Source organism: Psammomys obesus, unplaced genomic scaffold (genome assembly GCF_907164565.1).
Source record: "Psammomys obesus unplaced genomic scaffold, mPsaObe1.curated_primary_1811, whole genome shotgun sequence".
Lineage (NCBI taxonomy): Eukaryota > Metazoa > Chordata > Mammalia > Rodentia > Muridae > Psammomys > Psammomys obesus.
In genome coordinates this window covers 2,129,460-2,148,147 of record NW_026593895.1, presented here as the reverse complement: position 1 = coordinate 2,148,147, position 18,688 = coordinate 2,129,460, and the positions used below count along the sequence as shown (strand labels likewise).

The 18,688-nt window shown below is 44.2% G+C and overlaps 1 protein-coding gene across 1 annotated transcript in view; it reads left to right on the top strand.

Annotated features, from left to right (window-relative positions):
* Positions 1 to 18,688, top strand: part of Chchd6 (coiled-coil-helix-coiled-coil-helix domain containing 6) — a 207,731-nt gene that overhangs the window by 5,117 nt on the left and 183,926 nt on the right. The window contains exon 2 of the mRNA XM_055617420.1: positions 14,207 to 14,429. Within this exon, the coding sequence (XP_055473395.1) occupies positions 14,207 to 14,429 (223 nt within the window). The remainder of the gene's footprint in view (positions 1 to 14,206; positions 14,430 to 18,688) is intronic.

The following is an 18,688-nucleotide window of genomic DNA, read 5'->3' as shown; positions in this document are numbered from 1 at the left end:
CTTCCTTCCTTCCTTCCTTCCTTCCTTCCTTCCTTCCTTCCTTCCTTTCCATTGAATAATGTTTTCTTTTAATGGATCCAAACCCTTTCTTATATTCTAATTTGAAGCCATTTCTACAAATATGTAGCTTGTTTCTGTTTTTATAATAGTCTTTGAAGTGCAAGTGTTTATAATTTTAAACTTCAAAAAACATTCATTGTGCTTTTGGTATGATATCTAGGAAAAGTTTGCCTGCTTTAAAGCCATAGAAATGTATTCCTTTTCTCCTCCTCCTTCTCCTCCTCATCTTTTCTTCGACTTTTGTAGTTTTTGCTATTTAGATCCATTGTCTGTTTGAGTTAGTTTTCGGTATGGTGTATATCCAGGTAGCTTTTAAATTGTGATTGACAAAATCATCTAGGAAGGACATAGGAAGTGCTTGGGTTTTGTAGATCAGAAAGTCTGTCATAACTACCCAGTGTTGTGCCATCAATGTATGAGTGTAGCTATGTCCCACTGAAAATCTATGTAGCAGGTCAAGAGGTGGGTTAGATTTTATTCAGTATGTTTTATTATTATTATTTTTTCTCTCATGAGATACCAATTTTTTGGTACTGTTTGTGGAGAAGACTTGTTTTTCCCACTGAATTGCCATTGGAGCCTTCATAAAATGTGTCCAGTAACGTAAGGTTCTTTCTGGGTGCTCAGTTCTTTCCATTGAGCCCCATGTCTATCTTTGTGCCTGGACCATGCTGTCTGGATTGCTATAGTTCATAGTTTCAGAAGTTAGCAATACAAAGCCTCTGACCTTGTTCTTCAAGATTGTCTTGAACTCTTTGTATTTCTATGTACATTTTAGGATTAATTTGTCACCTTTTGTAAAAAGAAGCCTGTTGGGATTCAATCTATACTCTACTTTGGGGAATCGCGCTTTTTATTGTTGCCTGTGGATGTTTGTGGTGTGCATGCATGTGTACGTGTGTGTGGGGGGGTAATGTGTACATGTGTATGTGAGCTTGTAGCAGCTCAAAATTGACTTTGGGGCCTCAGTTGCTCTCCATTTTCTTTACTGAAGCAGAGACTTGCTACGAACCTAGAGCTTTTCATTTCTAGCTAGTCCAAGACTCCCCTATCTCTGCTGGGAATGCAGGTGGCCCCATGTTTCTTTGGCTCTTAATGGTTCCTGGGGCTCCAGACTCCAGTCCTCACACTTGAGGGGCAAGTGCTTTACCTACAGAGTCATCTCCCCAGTCCCCACATCGCTTGTTTAACAGTGGCATTGCCTGGCTGTGGGTATGAAAAGTATCTCCAGTTAGTGTGTCTCCCCTCATTTTTCTCAGCAGTACTTTTTGCTTTGAGCACACTGTAGCGTGCTTCTTCAATGTAATCCAGAGGTTTTGTTCTTTTGTATGTAGTTGATTTTTGTATATTGATCATGCAGACAGTTGAGCCCCTTTATCCCAACAGCTTTTGATTCCTTAGTATATTTTATGGTTAAGATGATGTCTGCAATGGCATTTTACTTCTTTTCTAACTTGGATGCTTCTTCTTTTTCTTGTATTTTAATCTCTCTCCCTCCCTCTCTCTCTCTCTCTCTCTCTCTCTGTTTGTGTGTCTGTGTGTGTGTATGAAAGGACAACTTTTAGGAGTTGGTTCTCTCTCCTTTCAGTTCTGGTTCTGGGGATTGACCTCAGGTCGTCAGGTTTATATGCTGAGTGTGTTTATCCTTAGAGCCACCTTGCCAACCCTCTTTTTCTTTCCTTATTACATTGGCTAGACTCAGTATTGTATGTTGGATGGAAGTGGTGAGAGTAATGTCCTTGCCTGAGCTTAGGGACAAAGCATTGAATCTTCCCCCATTAAGCATGTTGGCTGTAGTTGTGTGTAGGTTTCCTTTAAGGGTTTGATGGTCTTACTTTTTAATCATCTGTCACTCCTTCCTTCCACCTCTTGTATACTGTATATCTCTTGGAAATTCTAAGAGGACAAAGATTAACTTTTAAAAATTGGAAAGTCTGGCTTATTTTGCTGTACATTCTGGATTCCAAATTTGACTTAATGAATTGACAGCCCTTCTATCCAAGCTGACACTGTGCTAACTGAGCATGAGATTCATACCTTTCCAAGGCTTTATGGGCTTATTTCACATTTGAGCAGCAGATGTCTTTCCTCCATGCTGTCGTCAAGCAGTGTTGAGCTTGCCTCCTCAGATGTCCCACATTAGCTTTGTGTCGTATTCTGTACTTTACCTGTTTTTTGTCTCTTTTTTTTTCCTTTTTGTTTTTGCTAGATATTACTCTGCTTAGGATCCTGTCCAGTCTACCATGTCTTCTCTTTGGTTGCATCTTAATTTGACTTGCTTAAAGTCAGTGAGACAAATCGGTGATCTCAGAAAACCTAGACAAAGGCCTTGACCCTGGAGAGGGACAGATGGGATGTAGCATTTTCATGCGCCAATTAAGCACAGGTGCATACCAGGGCTTGAGCACAAGTTCCCTCCAGTGTTCTTCAGCTGTAAAGCTCTCCTTGACTCACAATGTATTAATTTGATGGAGCTACAAAAGGGAAAGCCAGCTTGGAAAGCCAGGAGACAGGCTGAGTTAGAGTTTAGAGTCTAGCACACAGCGCCTGAGTGCACACTGACTGGGCTAAGTGCTTCACATGAGCAGGTCCGATCAGTGTTCTGACACTAGTAATATCTTGTGGATAGTTTTAGAAGACAAAGAAGAGCAAGTTCTGATGGGAGGCAGAGTTCTTTAGGGCTTTCTGTCCTTCTTCAACTGAGGAAACAGAAGATATGAAGGCCCAGCCTTCCCCTTGGTACCCTCTGTTCTCCTCACTCCTGGATCCCAGATTCATAGTGTGTGAGATGGCAGTTGAGGACTGTGCATGCCGTTTGAGATCCTTTTTTTTTTTGCTTTTGACTCCTGTGTAGCCAGCAGTCACATTTAAACAGCATGATGAGATGCAGAGACTCCATCTGACCTTCTGAGTTGGGGATGTTACCCTCATGTAAGCTGAATTTCTGTAGTGCACTTTAGCTGTGTCACAGAACCCCTTCTCCCTCCTGAAGAAAAAACAGTGTAGATGTAGGGATGGCTGTTGGAGGGCTGGTGCCTTCATCTGGGAAAGAAAGGTGTACAGCTCTGGAGGCATCCTTGATTGCTGAGGATGGCAAGACTTGCCTTTTGGCAGGGAGAGCTCTGCTCTTTAGTGTTTCTGGTCTAGGATGAAAATTGCAGTTTCTGTCTGTGGTGCCTACTTTTGGTTGTCAGAAAAAAGAGAACTTTAATCAAAGAAATACTTGTATCAGATTGGCCTGTGGACATAACTGAGGGCACTTTCTTGATTGCTAACCAGTGTAGGGTGTGATGCTGTGAGTGGTAGCATTCCTAGGCAAGAGGACTTGGGCTGTACAATAAAGGTAGTTGAACTTGAGCCTTGAACAAGCTAGTGAGCAGATTTCCGTCATGATTCCTCCCTTTGTTCCTGCTTGATTTTCTGCCCTGTAATTTGAAATAAGCCCTTTCCTCCTCAGGCTGCTTTTGGTCAGAGTGGGTTATCACAGCAACAGAAAGCTATCTAGAATACTGCCTTTTGCCTGGCTATGACAGAAGCTTCAGGGTGTTTTCTTGTTCAACCTTTTGCCCCTCCAGCATCCCAACCCCAGTCATTCTCTGTTATCTTCATTCATTGGCTGATAACTTCTGGCATCTGAGTTTCCAGCCTAGAACTGTTACAAATGGGCTGTTCATGTTCCCTTGCACAGCACATGTGCCTCTAATTCACTGTCCACATGGGACCTGCCTGCCTCCCTCCTCCACTTCCCTTAGAAGGGACTTGTTTCTTAGGTTAATGACTCTGCCCTCCATTCCCTCATCTATAAAGTCAGTAGTCTCCTTTTTTTCAACCTTTAGTGACAAGTCTTGCCAGCAGTTTCTGTTTCAATGTCCCTTTGTCCTTACTACTTTTTCCCTACTGCCTGTACTGGGGATGGATCAAAGGCCTGGTGTCTGCTAGGCAAGCCCCCTGAGCTACATGTCCAGGCCTGTTCTTAATACTTTCCTTCTCAGGTCAGGTCCATACCTCCTTTCTTCATCTGACTTTTGGGCAGTTTTCTGGCAAATGGTCATAAAACTCAAGCTCAGAGACATGTCAGAAAAACCTCATTCCTGTGCTCTGGTTTGTCCTTTCAAAAGCAGCCCACTTCTACCAGAGATTCTGTTCAGAGTCAGGGCTGACTGTGTCACAGTTGAGTTTTGCTTCTGTATTAAAGGCCTATTGCTGTGCCAGGCTTACTGGGCGCTCCATGTGCTGGCACCCTTTCATCCAGCTGGGCTGTGGACAACTGCTGCTGTGCTCTGCACTGTTCCCTGGTCGAGCCTTTGGCTCTCTCCTTTGGATTGTTTCTTCCCCCCTCTTTGGTTGGCTGAATCTCCTTCTTCCTTAAGACTATGGTAAGGGACTGCCTTCTGAAGGAGCCTTCTTCCGTTGCACTGCAGACCTACTAGTTTCCTAGTGCTTCCTACCCTGAGCCAAAAATTACTTTTATTTGCCTCCTCCCTTCTGCCTGGTGAGCAAGAGTCATTTAGATATGGCTCAGTGTCTGTTACAGATCTGTGTGATGCTAGCTGGATAGAATTTGGAGACATTGGCTGGTTTTCTTGCCCCCAACCGTGAGCCCAGAAACTTTATGTTATTAATAGGTTTGAATTAATTGCTACCAATTAAAAATTGGGAGGCTTTACATAATTTGATTCTTAGTGTTTTTTTGGAAAGGGAGGAAAAAAAAACCCATTGACAGTCTGGTGTCTTTCCGTATGGCAGCACTTTGTGTGAGCGACAAGTCAGTTGTCCCCCTTTTGCCCTTAGCACTATTTCTACCACAGATCCTTACATGTTTTGTTTTTCTTTGCTAGGCCTGTTTTGTTTGCTTCGGTCACCTAACTGGCTCCACAGCAGGCACTTGTGTGTGATGCACTTGGTGTCATGTGCCATGCTTGGTGTCGGAGGTCCCTGAGGGCTTTTCTTGTCCTGACATTCTGGGATTTACATCTGTGCTGAGCAGCCGGTGGGTCTAATTTCAGCCCATAAAAAGTTGAAGGACAAGCAACACTGTCTCCCAGGCAACAGCTCCAGCAAGGAAAGGAGGAGTCTTTAACACTGCAGGATTAGGCAGTACCTCTTCAAGGACTGGGCCCTAGTAGCTTGATTCAGTGAGACATCAGGTAAACTGCTTCCTCTAGAGATCAGCCAGTCAACACTGCTTATTGCACAGCTGAGCCTTGCCCACTGGAGCTGTGGACCCAGGCAGGGAGAAGGTACAGAACAGATTTTGTTTCCTAGTTGTACAGGACTTCCACAATGCCTGGCACTCAGTGAAACATCAGAAATATGGTACTGCATGGGCAGAACATAGTCACATAGGCCTGGCCAGCCTGAAAGCCACTTCTTATTCTTAGTGACTGTGGTGACACCTCTCTTGCCCATAGGGATCTGACACCTTCATGAACTGACAAAGCTGTCTCCACATCGTTATTTCTCAACTGTGTCTAGACAGTAGGATTTGTGAGGCTGAGAAATAACTAATTTTCATATTGACTGCTTGCTCAGTTCCTAGTTACCTTTCCTCTTCGGGCTCCACAAAGCCCATCAGTGGAGGCGATGTGTTTGCAAATTCCTGAGCCAGCTCTTGCATCACATGGTTTTCTGACCTTTAGGGAGAACCATGGTCCTACCTTCATTTGTACAGGTGTCACTATTGTTGCCAGGGTTCAGTTTGAGTGTTGGTCTTAGCATTTAGGTCATCTGTGATCATGGGTGGCTCTCCAGCCTCCCTGGCTGTTTTCTTCTAGTGTAAAATGGCCATGCTCAGAAAATATATTTAGCTGGAACCTGGCATGTGGCGTGTGCTCAGGAGTCCCTGTAAGGCACAAAGCTTTTTCATTTGGGTTTGATGCTGCCTCTGTTCCAACTTTGTTGCCTAGGTTTTCTAGGTTTTGTTGTCAAGGTTTTCTAGAGCAGTGGTTCTCAAACTATGGGCTATGACCCCTTTGAGTGTTAAATGACCCTTTCACAGGGGCCTAAGACTATCTGTATGTCAGATATTTACATTAAAGTTCATAACAGTCTCAAAATTATAGTTATGAGGTAGCAATGAAAATAATTTTATGGTTGGGGGTCACCACAACATAAGGGGTTACAGCATTAGGAACTGCTCTAGAGTAACAGAATTTATAGAATGAATCTCTGTATAGAATGACTTACAGGCTTGTAGTCCAGATGGTCCAACAATGGCTGGCTATCAATAGAAAGTCCAAGAATACAGTAGTTGTTCAGTCCACGAGGCTGGAGTTCTCAGCTGGAATCCCGAATAAGTAGACACTAACACTGGTGAAGGAATGGACTTGCTAGCAAGAAAAGGGCAAGCAGGCAAAGAGCAAAATCTTCTTTCTTTCGTGTCCTTATATAGGTTTCCAGTAGAAGGTATAGCTCAAATTAGATCTGCACTAAAGATGTGAATTAAAGGTGTGTCTTCCTACCTCAAAGATCTGGATTAGAAGTGGATCTTTCTATTTCAATTAAACAGAAAGGTGTAACCTTCATTTTTGGGTTTTGGTTCAAGATATAGAAAAGTTGACAACCAAGAATAGCCATAATGTTGTCCCTTGCTGGAGTTTGAGAAATGACCTCTTCCTCCAGTCTGGCCTTTCTCACAGGGTTATGCCCTGACTTCTTATGTGCTACTACCTCTGCTTCTGGAGTGGCAGAGGGTCATAGTTACTTGGATGCATTCGGAGCATTTCACACATCGGCTGTTCTTGGCTCAGCAGCGACACCTCCTTCTTTACAGCGAGCCAGGCTGGGAGTCTTACTGTCATCTTTTCTCTCCTCCATTACTTTATGACTTTTTTCTTCTTGCAGAATACATCTTATTTTTAAATGCCAACTGTTCACAATTTCTCATGAATCCTTTCAGACTCTCCCCAAGCCTATGTACAAATGGGCTCTTCCCCTTGGCTTGTGCAACAAGATGTGTTGTTCTATGAATTGCTCTTTCATTGTCTATGTCATTTGTCTGTGCCTTCAGACAGGTCATCTGATTTTTCTTCCTTAGTGTCTTTCCTATCCACTCTCTCTAGCCCACCCTCCAGCCAGTACACATCTCAGCCTCTATTCCTGATCTACACCCCTATGTTGTCACACTTCCTCCATGCTTTCATTATCTCTAGTTCCTCTCTCTCCTTTGCCAAACTCCTTTGAGCAGAGAAAATTCTGCCTGAGTCCTTTCAGGAGCTGTAATGGTTCTGGTTGATGGCAGAATAAATTCTAGCTTCTAGTCATTTGGAAGCCTCATCAGGTGGAGCCCGGCAACCTTCTCTCTGCACCTTAATTTTTAAATATACCCCTGTGTGCCCTTTGTGATTGAACCTCAGGACATCTGCATTCCTTTTTGTGTGTCTTTGCTGGTGCCATTCCCAGCTGGCAGGCCACCCTCCACCCCACCCCTGATTACAAAGTATTTTTCTCTGAATGTGGGATGTATTTAAGGCCTCATTTAGGCACCTCCCTAGGAGCTGGAGCTTAGCTGAACTGCTTGTGTGTTTGTAACTATGGTCTGTGTCCTTCTCACCCCTATCTGATGATAAGCTCCTTGAGAAAAAGTTGAGGTTGAGGAACTTGGCGTGCTTCTTTGGTTTGGATGTTGCCTCCAAGGCCATGTGCTGAAACTTGCTTCTATAGTCTTTGGTAGGACTGGGAGGTGGAGCCTTTAGGTGGTAGAGTGTAAACTCCTTGTGGAAGAAATTTAGGTCATTGGAAGTATGCCTCTGAAGGGATTGTTGGGACCCCACTCCTTGGTCGTTGCTTCTCAGCTGCCTTGGAAGTGAACAGGCCTTTCCCCATTTTCCTTTCTGTTAAGAACTTCCAGGTCTGTTATTGAGGAAAGTCAGGGCAAGAATTTGAAGCAGGTGCATGAAGCAGAAATTTAGATTGCTGTTGTCTCGCAGGCGCATACTTAGCTAGCTTTCTTATGTAGCCTAGGACCACATGTCCTAGGAATGATGGTGCTCACAGGAGCTTGGATCCTCCAAATAATTAGTGTTTAAGACAAACCCCCACAGACATGAGCACTGATCTAGGCAATTTCTTAATCTTGGCCTTTTTCTCAGAAGACTTGATCATTAAAGCCAAATAGGCTAGGCCTCCTTTGCTAGGATGTACTAAGTCACCACAGGCCCAAAGCAGTAGAGCCAAGGGTCATGTGCTGAATGAAGCCATGAGCCAGAATAAGCCTTTTCTCCTTTTAAGTTCCTTTTGTTATCTTTCCTCCTTTTAAGTTGATTATCTCAGATGCTTTGTCATGGTAATGGAACTCTGACTAGTAATACTCTGTTGCATGCATGCACTGTTATGTATTTGAACCTTTACTACATGTTTAATTTAACAAGTATTTTAGTGTCTAATGGGCCTGGGGACTTCTTCAGGCACTGAGGATGCAGCTAGAGCAAAGTGGAATCTTGTCTGACATGGATGGGGCTTACATACTGGTGATGGTGGACCAAAAAAAAAAAAAAAAAAAATCAGGTGTATGTTGTTTCAGATTGTGAAGTTCTGTGAGGAGAAATCAGGCAGAGTATTGAGAGAGTGGGGAGTGGAGGCAGGGTTTTGGTCAGGGAGATGTGCCAAGTTTCCTTGTTGTCTAGCCTATTCTGGGCTCCTTTGTGTTCCTTGTTTTCTTTGCTCTCTTGAAACCTCTGCTTATTACTGCCTGTCAGAATTCTCCTGGGGCTGCTCTAGCGTCTGAGGGCTGTACAGAGAGGGCTTCATGACAAGCACATGTCTTCTGCTTTTGAGAACACATGGTCCATTGCTCCAGGACAGAGGAACACAGTAGGAAGCATGGACCAGGAGTCCAGTGGTCTGCTCTGTAGTGGGTGCCTTCTTCACCTGCTCTGCACCTTGATTACCAGGCTGGGTGGGTGTGGTGAGTGCCAAGCATTTGCTCCCTGGTGCATTAGTGCATACCCTGTACTTCTTCTGACTCTGATCTTATTTGGTTGGGTTACCGGATGCAGCTCATCTGTCACAGTTCTTCTGTTGGGTATTTCATTTGGTAAAGCAACACTAGTTCCTCAGCGTTCATTTGTAGGGTAGCCACATGATTTGCCCAGACTCTGCAGCCATCTGCCCTCTCTTTGGGAACTGTAAGTTTGTGGCTGCTCTTGGGTGAAGGATCCTCATAGTGAGGATTCAAAAGAATCTGGTTTTCTAGAAGCATATGTGATGAAGGAAGGGGAGTGGTCTCTGCTGTGACTTAGACAGAGGTCTCAGTTTTATCTTCTAATTGCTGTCTGGCCTTCCTCCCATCTGCCTTCCCACATTTCACCACCAGGGAACTTAGAGGGTTGTGTGGTTAAAGAAAAGAAGAAAGAGGTCTTCCCGGACTTTACCTCACCCTGAGGAATTTTGGAAGTGCCAACTAGCATGCCATGGTGTCAGGAAGATGCCCGTTCTCCTTAGGGTCACTTGGTAGAACAACATGAGTGCAGGTCCAGGTATCTGACCTGGGGGGCGTTTTAAACAGAACCCACCATCATTGTGTGTGCATTCTGGGCACTACGGGAAGAGGCTCACAGGTCGGCAGAGCCTGAGTGCACTGCTTCTGTAGTCCCTGGGCTCCATCCTTTCATGTATACCGTGTGTGCCTGGCATGTTTGTGGCCTAGATTATAACTAAGGGCCTGGCGTGCACCAGTCACATTGAATAGCTCGTGGTGATGGTCTTCTTTGTGCAACTGCTTTCTGCAGTTTATCTCTGTGAAACCCTGAAGTCACCGCTATTAATTATCTCCATATCACAGGAGAAGAAGTTGATTAGAGATAAGGAGGCCCCTGTCCAACATCATGCTTCACTGGAATTGAGACCCAGCGGGGTCTCACTACACAGTACTTTCTCCTGAACTGTGTTGAAGCCAGCAGCCTGAGCATGCTTCTATCTTAGGTTAGGAAAGGGAAGTTCAAAGATAGGAAGAGATTCTTGTCCCTTGCCACAGCTCTCTCCTGGCCACACTGGATACTTTCTGGCCAGCTCCAGTGACCAGAGGGTCAGTGGCACTGAGCACCCAGCCCCATCTGGCTTTGGAGGCCTCTGTTCTGGTTCTGTTGGTGCAGGGAGCACTGCCCAGATGGTGTTTATTCTCGCATGACTACTGTGTGTGTCTATTTGTTGATTAAAAATATTACTTGCTGTATTTTGTAGCAACATTAAAAAATATTACAAATCTCTTACCACCAACAAGAACTGTGCCAATGTTTTCTTTAACCCCTCATTCACCAAGCAATGTGGTTCTGTTGATGCCACCAATGCCAGAACTTGCAAATCAGACCCTGTAATTCACCCTTGGCAGCCCTCACCTTGACTTCCTCTTGCCTTGGAGTCAGTGTTGACCTCTTACTCTGGTCTGCTTCCTCCCTCCCCAAGAAAGATGTCTATTGGTACTGTTTGCCAATTTCCGAATTTTCATAGTGGAAATTCTTCCTCCCAGGGTCAATTTCATACAGCCATCATGAAGTCAATCACTTTGTTAAATTCTCTGATAACTTAAAAAATCAGCTTTCAGGAGCTGTAGGATGCTTAAATTCTCTTTCTATGTTGTTATGTTCCTATCTCAGAGGCTCCCTGCAGGAATATTCTATTCAATATACCCTGTCATGCATGCCTTGACCTCAGTATGTTGCTGGTTCTTCTTGCTCTGAAGCTGACCTTCACTTCCCTAAATGTGTTCAGTTCCTATAGCTCAGAGAATGAACAAACTGGCTAGCCTCTGAAGGCTCTTTTCCTTTTCTGAACAGGATTCTTAATATCCACATGCTAATGTGTTACTTTCTTTGTGGTTTCTCTTGACCTCCCCTTTACCCATGTTCTTCCACTAATGCGGGGATCACAGTCCTTTCTCTTCTTTAAGCCCTAGCTCTCACTCATTCCTACCAGCCAAGGCAGTGGCCACTCACAGCCTTTCCCTCACATCCCTACACAGGCACTCCTTGCCAACTGCTCCTGTGTCCTGTTTCTATATGTCTTCCTTGAATTTTTACTTTGCTTAGAGCTTTTACAATGGTTTGGCTTTTCAGCTAAAAAAACAAAACAAAACAAAAACAAAACCCCCAAAAACCAAGGTGCTTCTTTGTATGCATTTCAGGCCCACTTTTGTAACCAAGTCTCCCACAAGAATTGGTGGTGGTAGCCTTGCTCTCTCCCTGTTTGCCAGTTCCTTCCTCCCTCTCAGAGAACATCCCTGGTGCCCTTCTCTGCAGCGTGTTAGAGTCCACCTCCATAGCCAATCTGTCAAGACATGGTAGCAGTGTAACTTCTCTTCCCTGTGCTCTTTTTGCCTTCTAGAACCTGTAACTGGGACATCTCTTTTTGCTGTTTCTGAGAGACATACTTTCTGGGCTGTTTCATATTTGTGTTTGTGTTTTCTTATTTTTCTCTCTCCTATGAAATATGATCAACATGATGTATAATTTATTCCTAATCCCATGCTGCTGACAACCTCTTGTGTGTGTGTATGTGTGTATCTGGAGATTTCTCTGCATGGTTGGACCACATAGGTCTATGTTGTCCAGGCTGTGGTTGTTTCTGTTTAGCTTCTTTCACTTAGCATGTTTTCTGGGGGTTGTCTATGTTGTGGTATGAATCAGTATTTCATTACTTTTTATTACTCAATAGTATTCCATTGTATAGATATCTTTATTTTACTAGTCATGCATTAATGAACATCTGGGTGGTCTCTGTTAGCCACTCACTTTTCAGTTGAGACATTTTTGTTTTTATTGTAATTTGTAGGAGCTCCTTATATATCTTAGATATAAGTCCCCTGTTAGGGATTATTTGCAAATGTTTTATGCATTTTGTGGGTTATTTTTTCAATTGCTTTAGAATGTTTTTTTGATAAACAGAACTTTAATTTTGATGAAGTCTAATTATCCATTTAATTGGTTGCTTTTAAATTTTGGTGCCACATCCAAGAATCTGCTCAAACAAGTCATTCAGATTTGCCTCTGTGTTTTCTTCTGCGTTTTTTGTTCTCCTACTTTTAGATTCCAAGTCTATTTTATTAGTTTTTTAATATTTAGTTTAGTGTGGGCCCCAACTCTGTTACTTTGTGTGGGATATCAGGTTGCCTACAAATCATTAGTGATGAGGCTACTGTTTCCCCGTTGAAGTATGTCGGCAACTGTGCTTTTGTTTTCTGTTACTGTGTTGAAATACCTGAGGCTGAGGACTTACAAAGAGAAGAGGCTCATTTAGCTCCCAGTGTTGATGGTTGAAATTTCAACAGCACAGGGGGCTAGGTCTGGTGAGGAAGCTCCTGGCTGCATCACCTCATAGCATGATTCAAGAATGGGAGGATGTTAGAGAGATATCACATTCCAGATTGGAAGCCAAAGAATGGAGAGGAGTAATAGCTGTTCCCATACCCACTTCTTACAGGTCCCATCACGTTCCAGCATGGCTGCACTGAGGATCAACCTTCCAACACAAACCCTTGGGACCAGACTTAGCCATAACCCTTTGAACCATCGGTTGTGCATACATGTACAAGTTCAATCTGGGCCTTCTTTTCTTCTCTACTGGTGGATGGGATTACCATGTATCATTGGTTACTTGATTTTTATATATATTCAATTATTAATATACTCTTTAGATGGCAAAGAAATGATCATGGCAAGAAAAAAGAAAGGCATAAATCCACATATACATAGGTACATAGAAACACATGAACACATGTATACATACCTTGCCCATTTCCTCTGTAGGGTTTTGGTGAGAGCCGTGAGACCTGCCCTTCTGAATAGAACCTGTAAGTGCATCTGTGCAGAGATGTGAAAATTAGCTGTGGATTTGTGTCTGTACATGTGCATGTGTTTATTCAGGTTAGTTAGATTCCTTTGCATCTTCATAGTCACTGTCTTTTACTGCTTTGAGATACAGAGCTTTGAGATTTGCTAGTGGTCAGTAGTGGGTAATGTGCCTTCCTGAAAGTGCATGTGTGTCTCGTCTCAGTCTTCGTCTGTGGCTCCTGGTGTTTCACAGGATGTATTTCCCTCCTGGATGTTCATATTCTGCAGGGTTTTTTTCTTCTCCCTTCTGCCCCCTTTTATTTTTTGGGACAGGGTTTCTCTGTGTAGCTCTTGGCTGTCTTGGAACTCTCTCTGTATATCAGGCTGGCCTAGACCTCAGAGATCTTCTTGTCCCTGCCTCTCAAGTGCTGGGATTAAAGACGTGGGCAGCCACATCCAGCCCTGCTGCATCAGTTTGGTTTTGTCTGTCTCCCACAATGAGCATCCTAGCACAATCGTGTGCACACAGGGGACTGCTTTCTTTCTATAGGTATCTGGAAGTAAAACTGTTGATTGTGCCTTTTGTCCTGAAGCTGTTTTTAATGTCTTCTCTTCACCTGTGCTTTATGATGGCCTGTAACTGTTAGGCACTTAATAAATATTTACTGACGTGAACTCTTAAGGGTTTTTATCTAGGATTTCTCTCTAGCTCACTACTTCATCTGTGTAAACTGTTTTATGACACCCTCATGCCCATTTACTTCCTCTGAAAAGAGTGAGCATTTCAGTTGCCCAGACTTCATTAGGAGAATCAGGTAAAATGAATCAACAAGTATTTTGATTATCTTTCCCATGTGGTGGCTGAGGCAGGTGAGCAATGGCAGTCATTCGGCCCAGTGCTAGAGCTTTCCACACACCAACAGGCCAGGCCTGCATAGGTTGTGGGGGCATGCTGCTTCCCTGGCATTCATTGTAATGGTGGGCATGGGGAGGGGAGAGATGGAGCTTCACCCTAGAGCATATAAAGGCTCCTGGGAAAGGAACACTGAGCTGCCCTGAATGGACCACTGATGATGGACAGCAGTGGCCAGTGGGGCTGGTGGAGGGTCAAGGAGTGAGTGCGAAAAATAAGGGATTTGACTTGTGTAACCCCAAGGATAGAGCGTGTGTAGAGGATGACAAGATGGGAGAAGAAGCTGCAGAATCCAGCTGAACTTCCTGGGGTAGGCTTGGGATTCCAGGTTGGTGTGGCTTTGGGCTGCCATGAAGGCTTTTGAGAAGAATTATATTACTGGGGCTGGTCTTCAGAAAACTGAGTTCTGAGGATGGCTTTTCAAGATTTCCGTTAAGTAACCTCTCCTGTTCCTCACTTCTTCCCAAAGCTGTCTGAAAGTGTGGTGAACCGCATGAAGTATTCCAGCCAGCCTTCAGGAGGGCAGCAGCTGGCTTCTGGGCTTGGTCCTGCACGCCCTGCTCCTGTGCCCACCATTCCTGTGCTCACTGTCCCTATACCTACCACTCCTGTACCCACCACTCATGAGCCCACTGCTCCTTCATCTTCTGCAAGTGACCCCCCAGAAGGCACCTTTAAAGCCCCTCAGACAGGTATGTTGGGAGAGTGGGAATAGAGATTGAAAGAGATTTACCTGGCTACTGCTGGGCTTGCCTTTAACCCCGGAGTGATGTAAGTCACTACCTTCTGGGTCAGTGGTGCTCCATGCAGCAGATACTGTCTGGTGTGGTGTAGCCTGCAGCATAGTCAGAGCTTGTGCAATGTGGACCAGACTGTTTTCCTTACAGGGTTTTCATGTCTGCACATGTAAATGATGAGGCAGAAGGTCATGGTCTGACAGCTCAGGCAGGAAGTCATCTGCTTTTCAGGATCCAGAACTAAAAAGTGTCTGTCACTCAGTTGTAGCAGCTCTACCCCAGAATGAGGTATATGAAAGTGGGTCAGTAGTGTACATCAGTGACCTCAGACACCCTGATCTCACCCTCTCAAGACACCTTGGCCACTGTGGAGTTGTGCTGCTCTGTTGTGCTCCCCTTCAACAATTGCTTATAGCAAACACAAATAAGCAAAAAGCCTTGAAGAGAAGGCTGCAAAGAACAGTGGAGACTTTGGAATATCTGCTGTTCTAGTCAACGAACCCTTATGAGACTGTGGTCTGTTACTTGATATTTGATTATTTGTTTTTAAATAAATCGCTGCAGACAGCAGACTGTGTCCTGGTGTCTTAGCTAGGGTTTCATTGCTGGGTAAAACACCATGCTCAAGACAACTTTTATTTTTTTTTAAGCACTCTACCTTTTTTATTTATATTTTATTTTATTGTATTTTATTTTATTTTATTTTATTTATTTTATTTTATGTGCATTAGTGTAAAGATGTCAGATCCCTTGGAATTGGGGTTACAGACAGTTGTAAGCTGCCATGTGAGTTCTGGGAATTGAACCCAGGTACTTTGGAAGAACAGACAGTGCTCTTAACCACTGAGCCATCTCTCCAGCCCCTCAAGGAAGACATTTAATTAGGCTAGCTTACAGTTTCAGAGGTTCAGTCCATTATCATCATGGTGGGAAGCATGGGAGCATGCAGGCAGACATGTTGCTGGAGAAGGAGCTGAGAGTTCTACATCTTGATCTGCAGGCAGCAGAAGGGGACTGTGTGTCATACTGATCATAGCTTGAACACAGGAGACCTCAAAGCCTACCCCCACAGTGACACACTCCCTCCAGCAAGGCCACACCTCCTAGTTGTACCACTTTCTGTGAGCCAAGCATTCACACACATGAGTCTATGGGGCCATACCTATTCAAACACCTGGGTAGCCCCTGTGTGTGAGGTTTGGTATGTGGCCTCAATTGCCGCTGCCTTTCCTACTCATCTTTGGGGTCATAAGATTAGATACTAGGAGTGTCCACTTTTGTTCAGGTAGCACTGCAGGGACACAAGGGAGGTAGACAAGTCCCCTCTCTAAGGGTGCACACAGCTCTGGTTAAAGGCCATATATCCACCTGGGGCTCATGAGATGGTATCACCCTGTAGCCAAGTTCATGCCAACTGCCTATGGCCTGGGGTGGTACAGAGCAGGCTCCTTTTGTTAGGCAGAGCTGCCAGAATGTAGGAAGACAGGGCTGTGGTGGGTGGGATTTTCAGGCAAGTGAATAGTAGGAGCAGAGGCTTAGAGATGGGTACAGGCTGGCCTGTTGAGAATGTAGCAGTTTGCTGTCTCCAGACTACAAAGCACAAAGGAATGGGAGTCATTAGTTGTGGTCACCTCCAATGGGCTAGAGAGCTCTGACACTCCTCTCACTGTAAGCCTCAGAGCTTCCCACAGGCCTTAGGGCCAATCAGAGCCTGGGTTTCACTCTGAGATCTTGGTGAAGGCGCTGAATGAGCTCCCCATTCCCTTACCCACATCACCATCCTTGATTCAGCATGCCTCTCTCCTAGGAATTCCTTAGCCTAGAAATGAGAGGGACTGAAAGGGGTCTAGCTTGACCCAGTGAGCTTCACTAAGAAGAGGGAGAGAACAATGGGAAAATGAGATTATCACAGTGTATTGTCATCTCAGCTTTGGAGAATAAGTATTGGCTTCAATTTCATTAAGTTTCAGCGGTTTGAAAGGAATAGTGGGAGTTCAGTTGTCATTTAGTTTTAATAATAACAAAATATTTTTCAGAGTTTATTTTAAGTTTCTGAATGTGAAAATGGATCAGGTTGAAATGGGCTGATTTTAAGGCATATTTTAAATAGAGTTTTTGCCTTTATGTTAGTGATAGAACAAAGTTAGAAAATACTGTTAAAATTAAATTATTCCCTCACATCGTTTCTCAGGTGCAAGAGCCAAGACCATGAGATGAGGAGGTTCTAGCCATCATAGTGGACTAGAAAGGAAGGGGAAAGCTCTAAGAAAGTACAGTGAGTTCAGAAGAAAAATAACTGAGGAATGGATAATAAGAGGGAGAATAGAATGTTGACAGGGTGCTGATCTTGGTGTGTGGAGAGCTTGAGAGGTCTTTGTGATGACTCAGTTGAAAATGAGCACAATGGACAGATGTTTGCTGTGAAAGCCCCTCATCACTGAGGCTTTCAGAGAGATTGTAGAAGGTGCTCAGTACTTCAGGAACAGGAACCTGGAGGGCCCCACAGGGAGGGGCCACATTTCTTGCAGTGGGGAAGGCTATTTTTAAGTTTGGGAAGGAAACATTTTATTTACTTTTTTTTTTTTTTTTTTTTTTTTTGAGTAAGGTTCTCATGTAGCCCAGGATGATCTTTAACTCTGTATGTGGCTAAAGATGACTTTGCACTCCGGTCTTCCTGTCCAGCTCTCAGTGTCAGGATCACAAGCATTCACCATCCTCCGTGTATATGGTACTGGGAGGGACCAGGGCTTCTTGTATGCTGGGCAGGTACCTTACAAACTGAGTCATACCTCAACACACAAAAAGAATTGTCTCTCAAAAACAAAACCAAACATCACAATTTGTACCTAAACACAGCTTTTGTTATTGAGTAGGAAGAGAATTACTGTAGAGATGCAGATCCCAGCACCAGTTGTCCTCTGCTTCAGTCCTAACTGAAAGTCTGGTAATATCACTGAGGAGCAGGAGGTGTGCCCTCTTCAGATCTCAGCTATGCTACTGTACTCACATGAGGGGTTGTAGCCATTTGGGTATGCCTTTCTCCTGGGCTGCAATAGCAGACCTGCAAGCCCCCTTTTTGGCTCTTCGTTTATATTTGGTACAGAGCCTGCCTTAATCCTGGGGCTAGAGGAGGGGGACTCAGAGAGGGCACATGAATTTGAAAAGATGGAGGCTGGGGAGGAGAGGAGCAACAAGGTCTTCATTGTCATCATGATAGAAGTTCCCAACATATGATAGTTCTAGGTAATTCTTGAAGTAAGTACAGAGAGAGTGCCACACTAGCATTAGGAATCTGTAGAAATGGATGCTGTTTTTGATTGCTATACCTAAATACCATAGATGGGATAATTTATAAAGAAGGCAATTTCTTATAGTTCTGTGGCTGGGAAGTCCAAAATGAAAGGGCAGCATTTGGTCAGAGCTTTATTGCTAATGGGAATTGGGTACAGCGTCCTGAGGCAGCATAGAACGTCACACAGGGCAGAGAGCAAGTGTGAGAGCTCAAGGCTTTCCATCGTCTTACAGAGTTAATGAAACCGTCCATGGTGGGGAGCTTTCTAGTCCTAATTGACACTAAAGGCCTTGCCTTTTACTGTGGTTAAAATGTGGTTATATGTGGCCGGACAACTGTAATCCCAGCACTCAGGGAGGCAGAGGCAGGCAGATTTCTGTGAATTTGAGGCCAGCCTGGTCTACAAAGTGAGTCCAGGACAGCCAAGCCTACACAGAGAAACCCTGTCTTTAAAAAAAAAAAAACGAGAACAACAAAAGAATGCAGTTTTGTCTCATTCTGAGTTTTTGAAGAACAAGCATTCAAACCATGGCAAGTACCAAAAGAAACAGGATATGAGAGCCTCTCTCGCAGACACATGGCAAAGGGTCACTGTTCTTAGCCATACCTGGCCTGTGGGAATCTCAGTCCTAACAGCTGTGGGATAAGTAGTGAACTTGGAGAGCAGCACTCAGGTGGTTTATTGAAAGCCCCACTTGAGGACAACCTGCTGTAGAGCCTGTGGACAGAGCAGCTTCTTGTCATTTGGCTCTGCAGACTGATTGAATTGAGGCTATGCTACTATCTACCTCTGAAACTCTGCAGTCTGTCCATGAGTTGTGCTTTTCCACAGGGACATCCATCCACATGCAGAGTGTGGTTTCCTTAGGAAATACGTGTGTGTGTGTGTGTGTGTGTGTGTGTGTGTGTGTGTGTGTGTGTG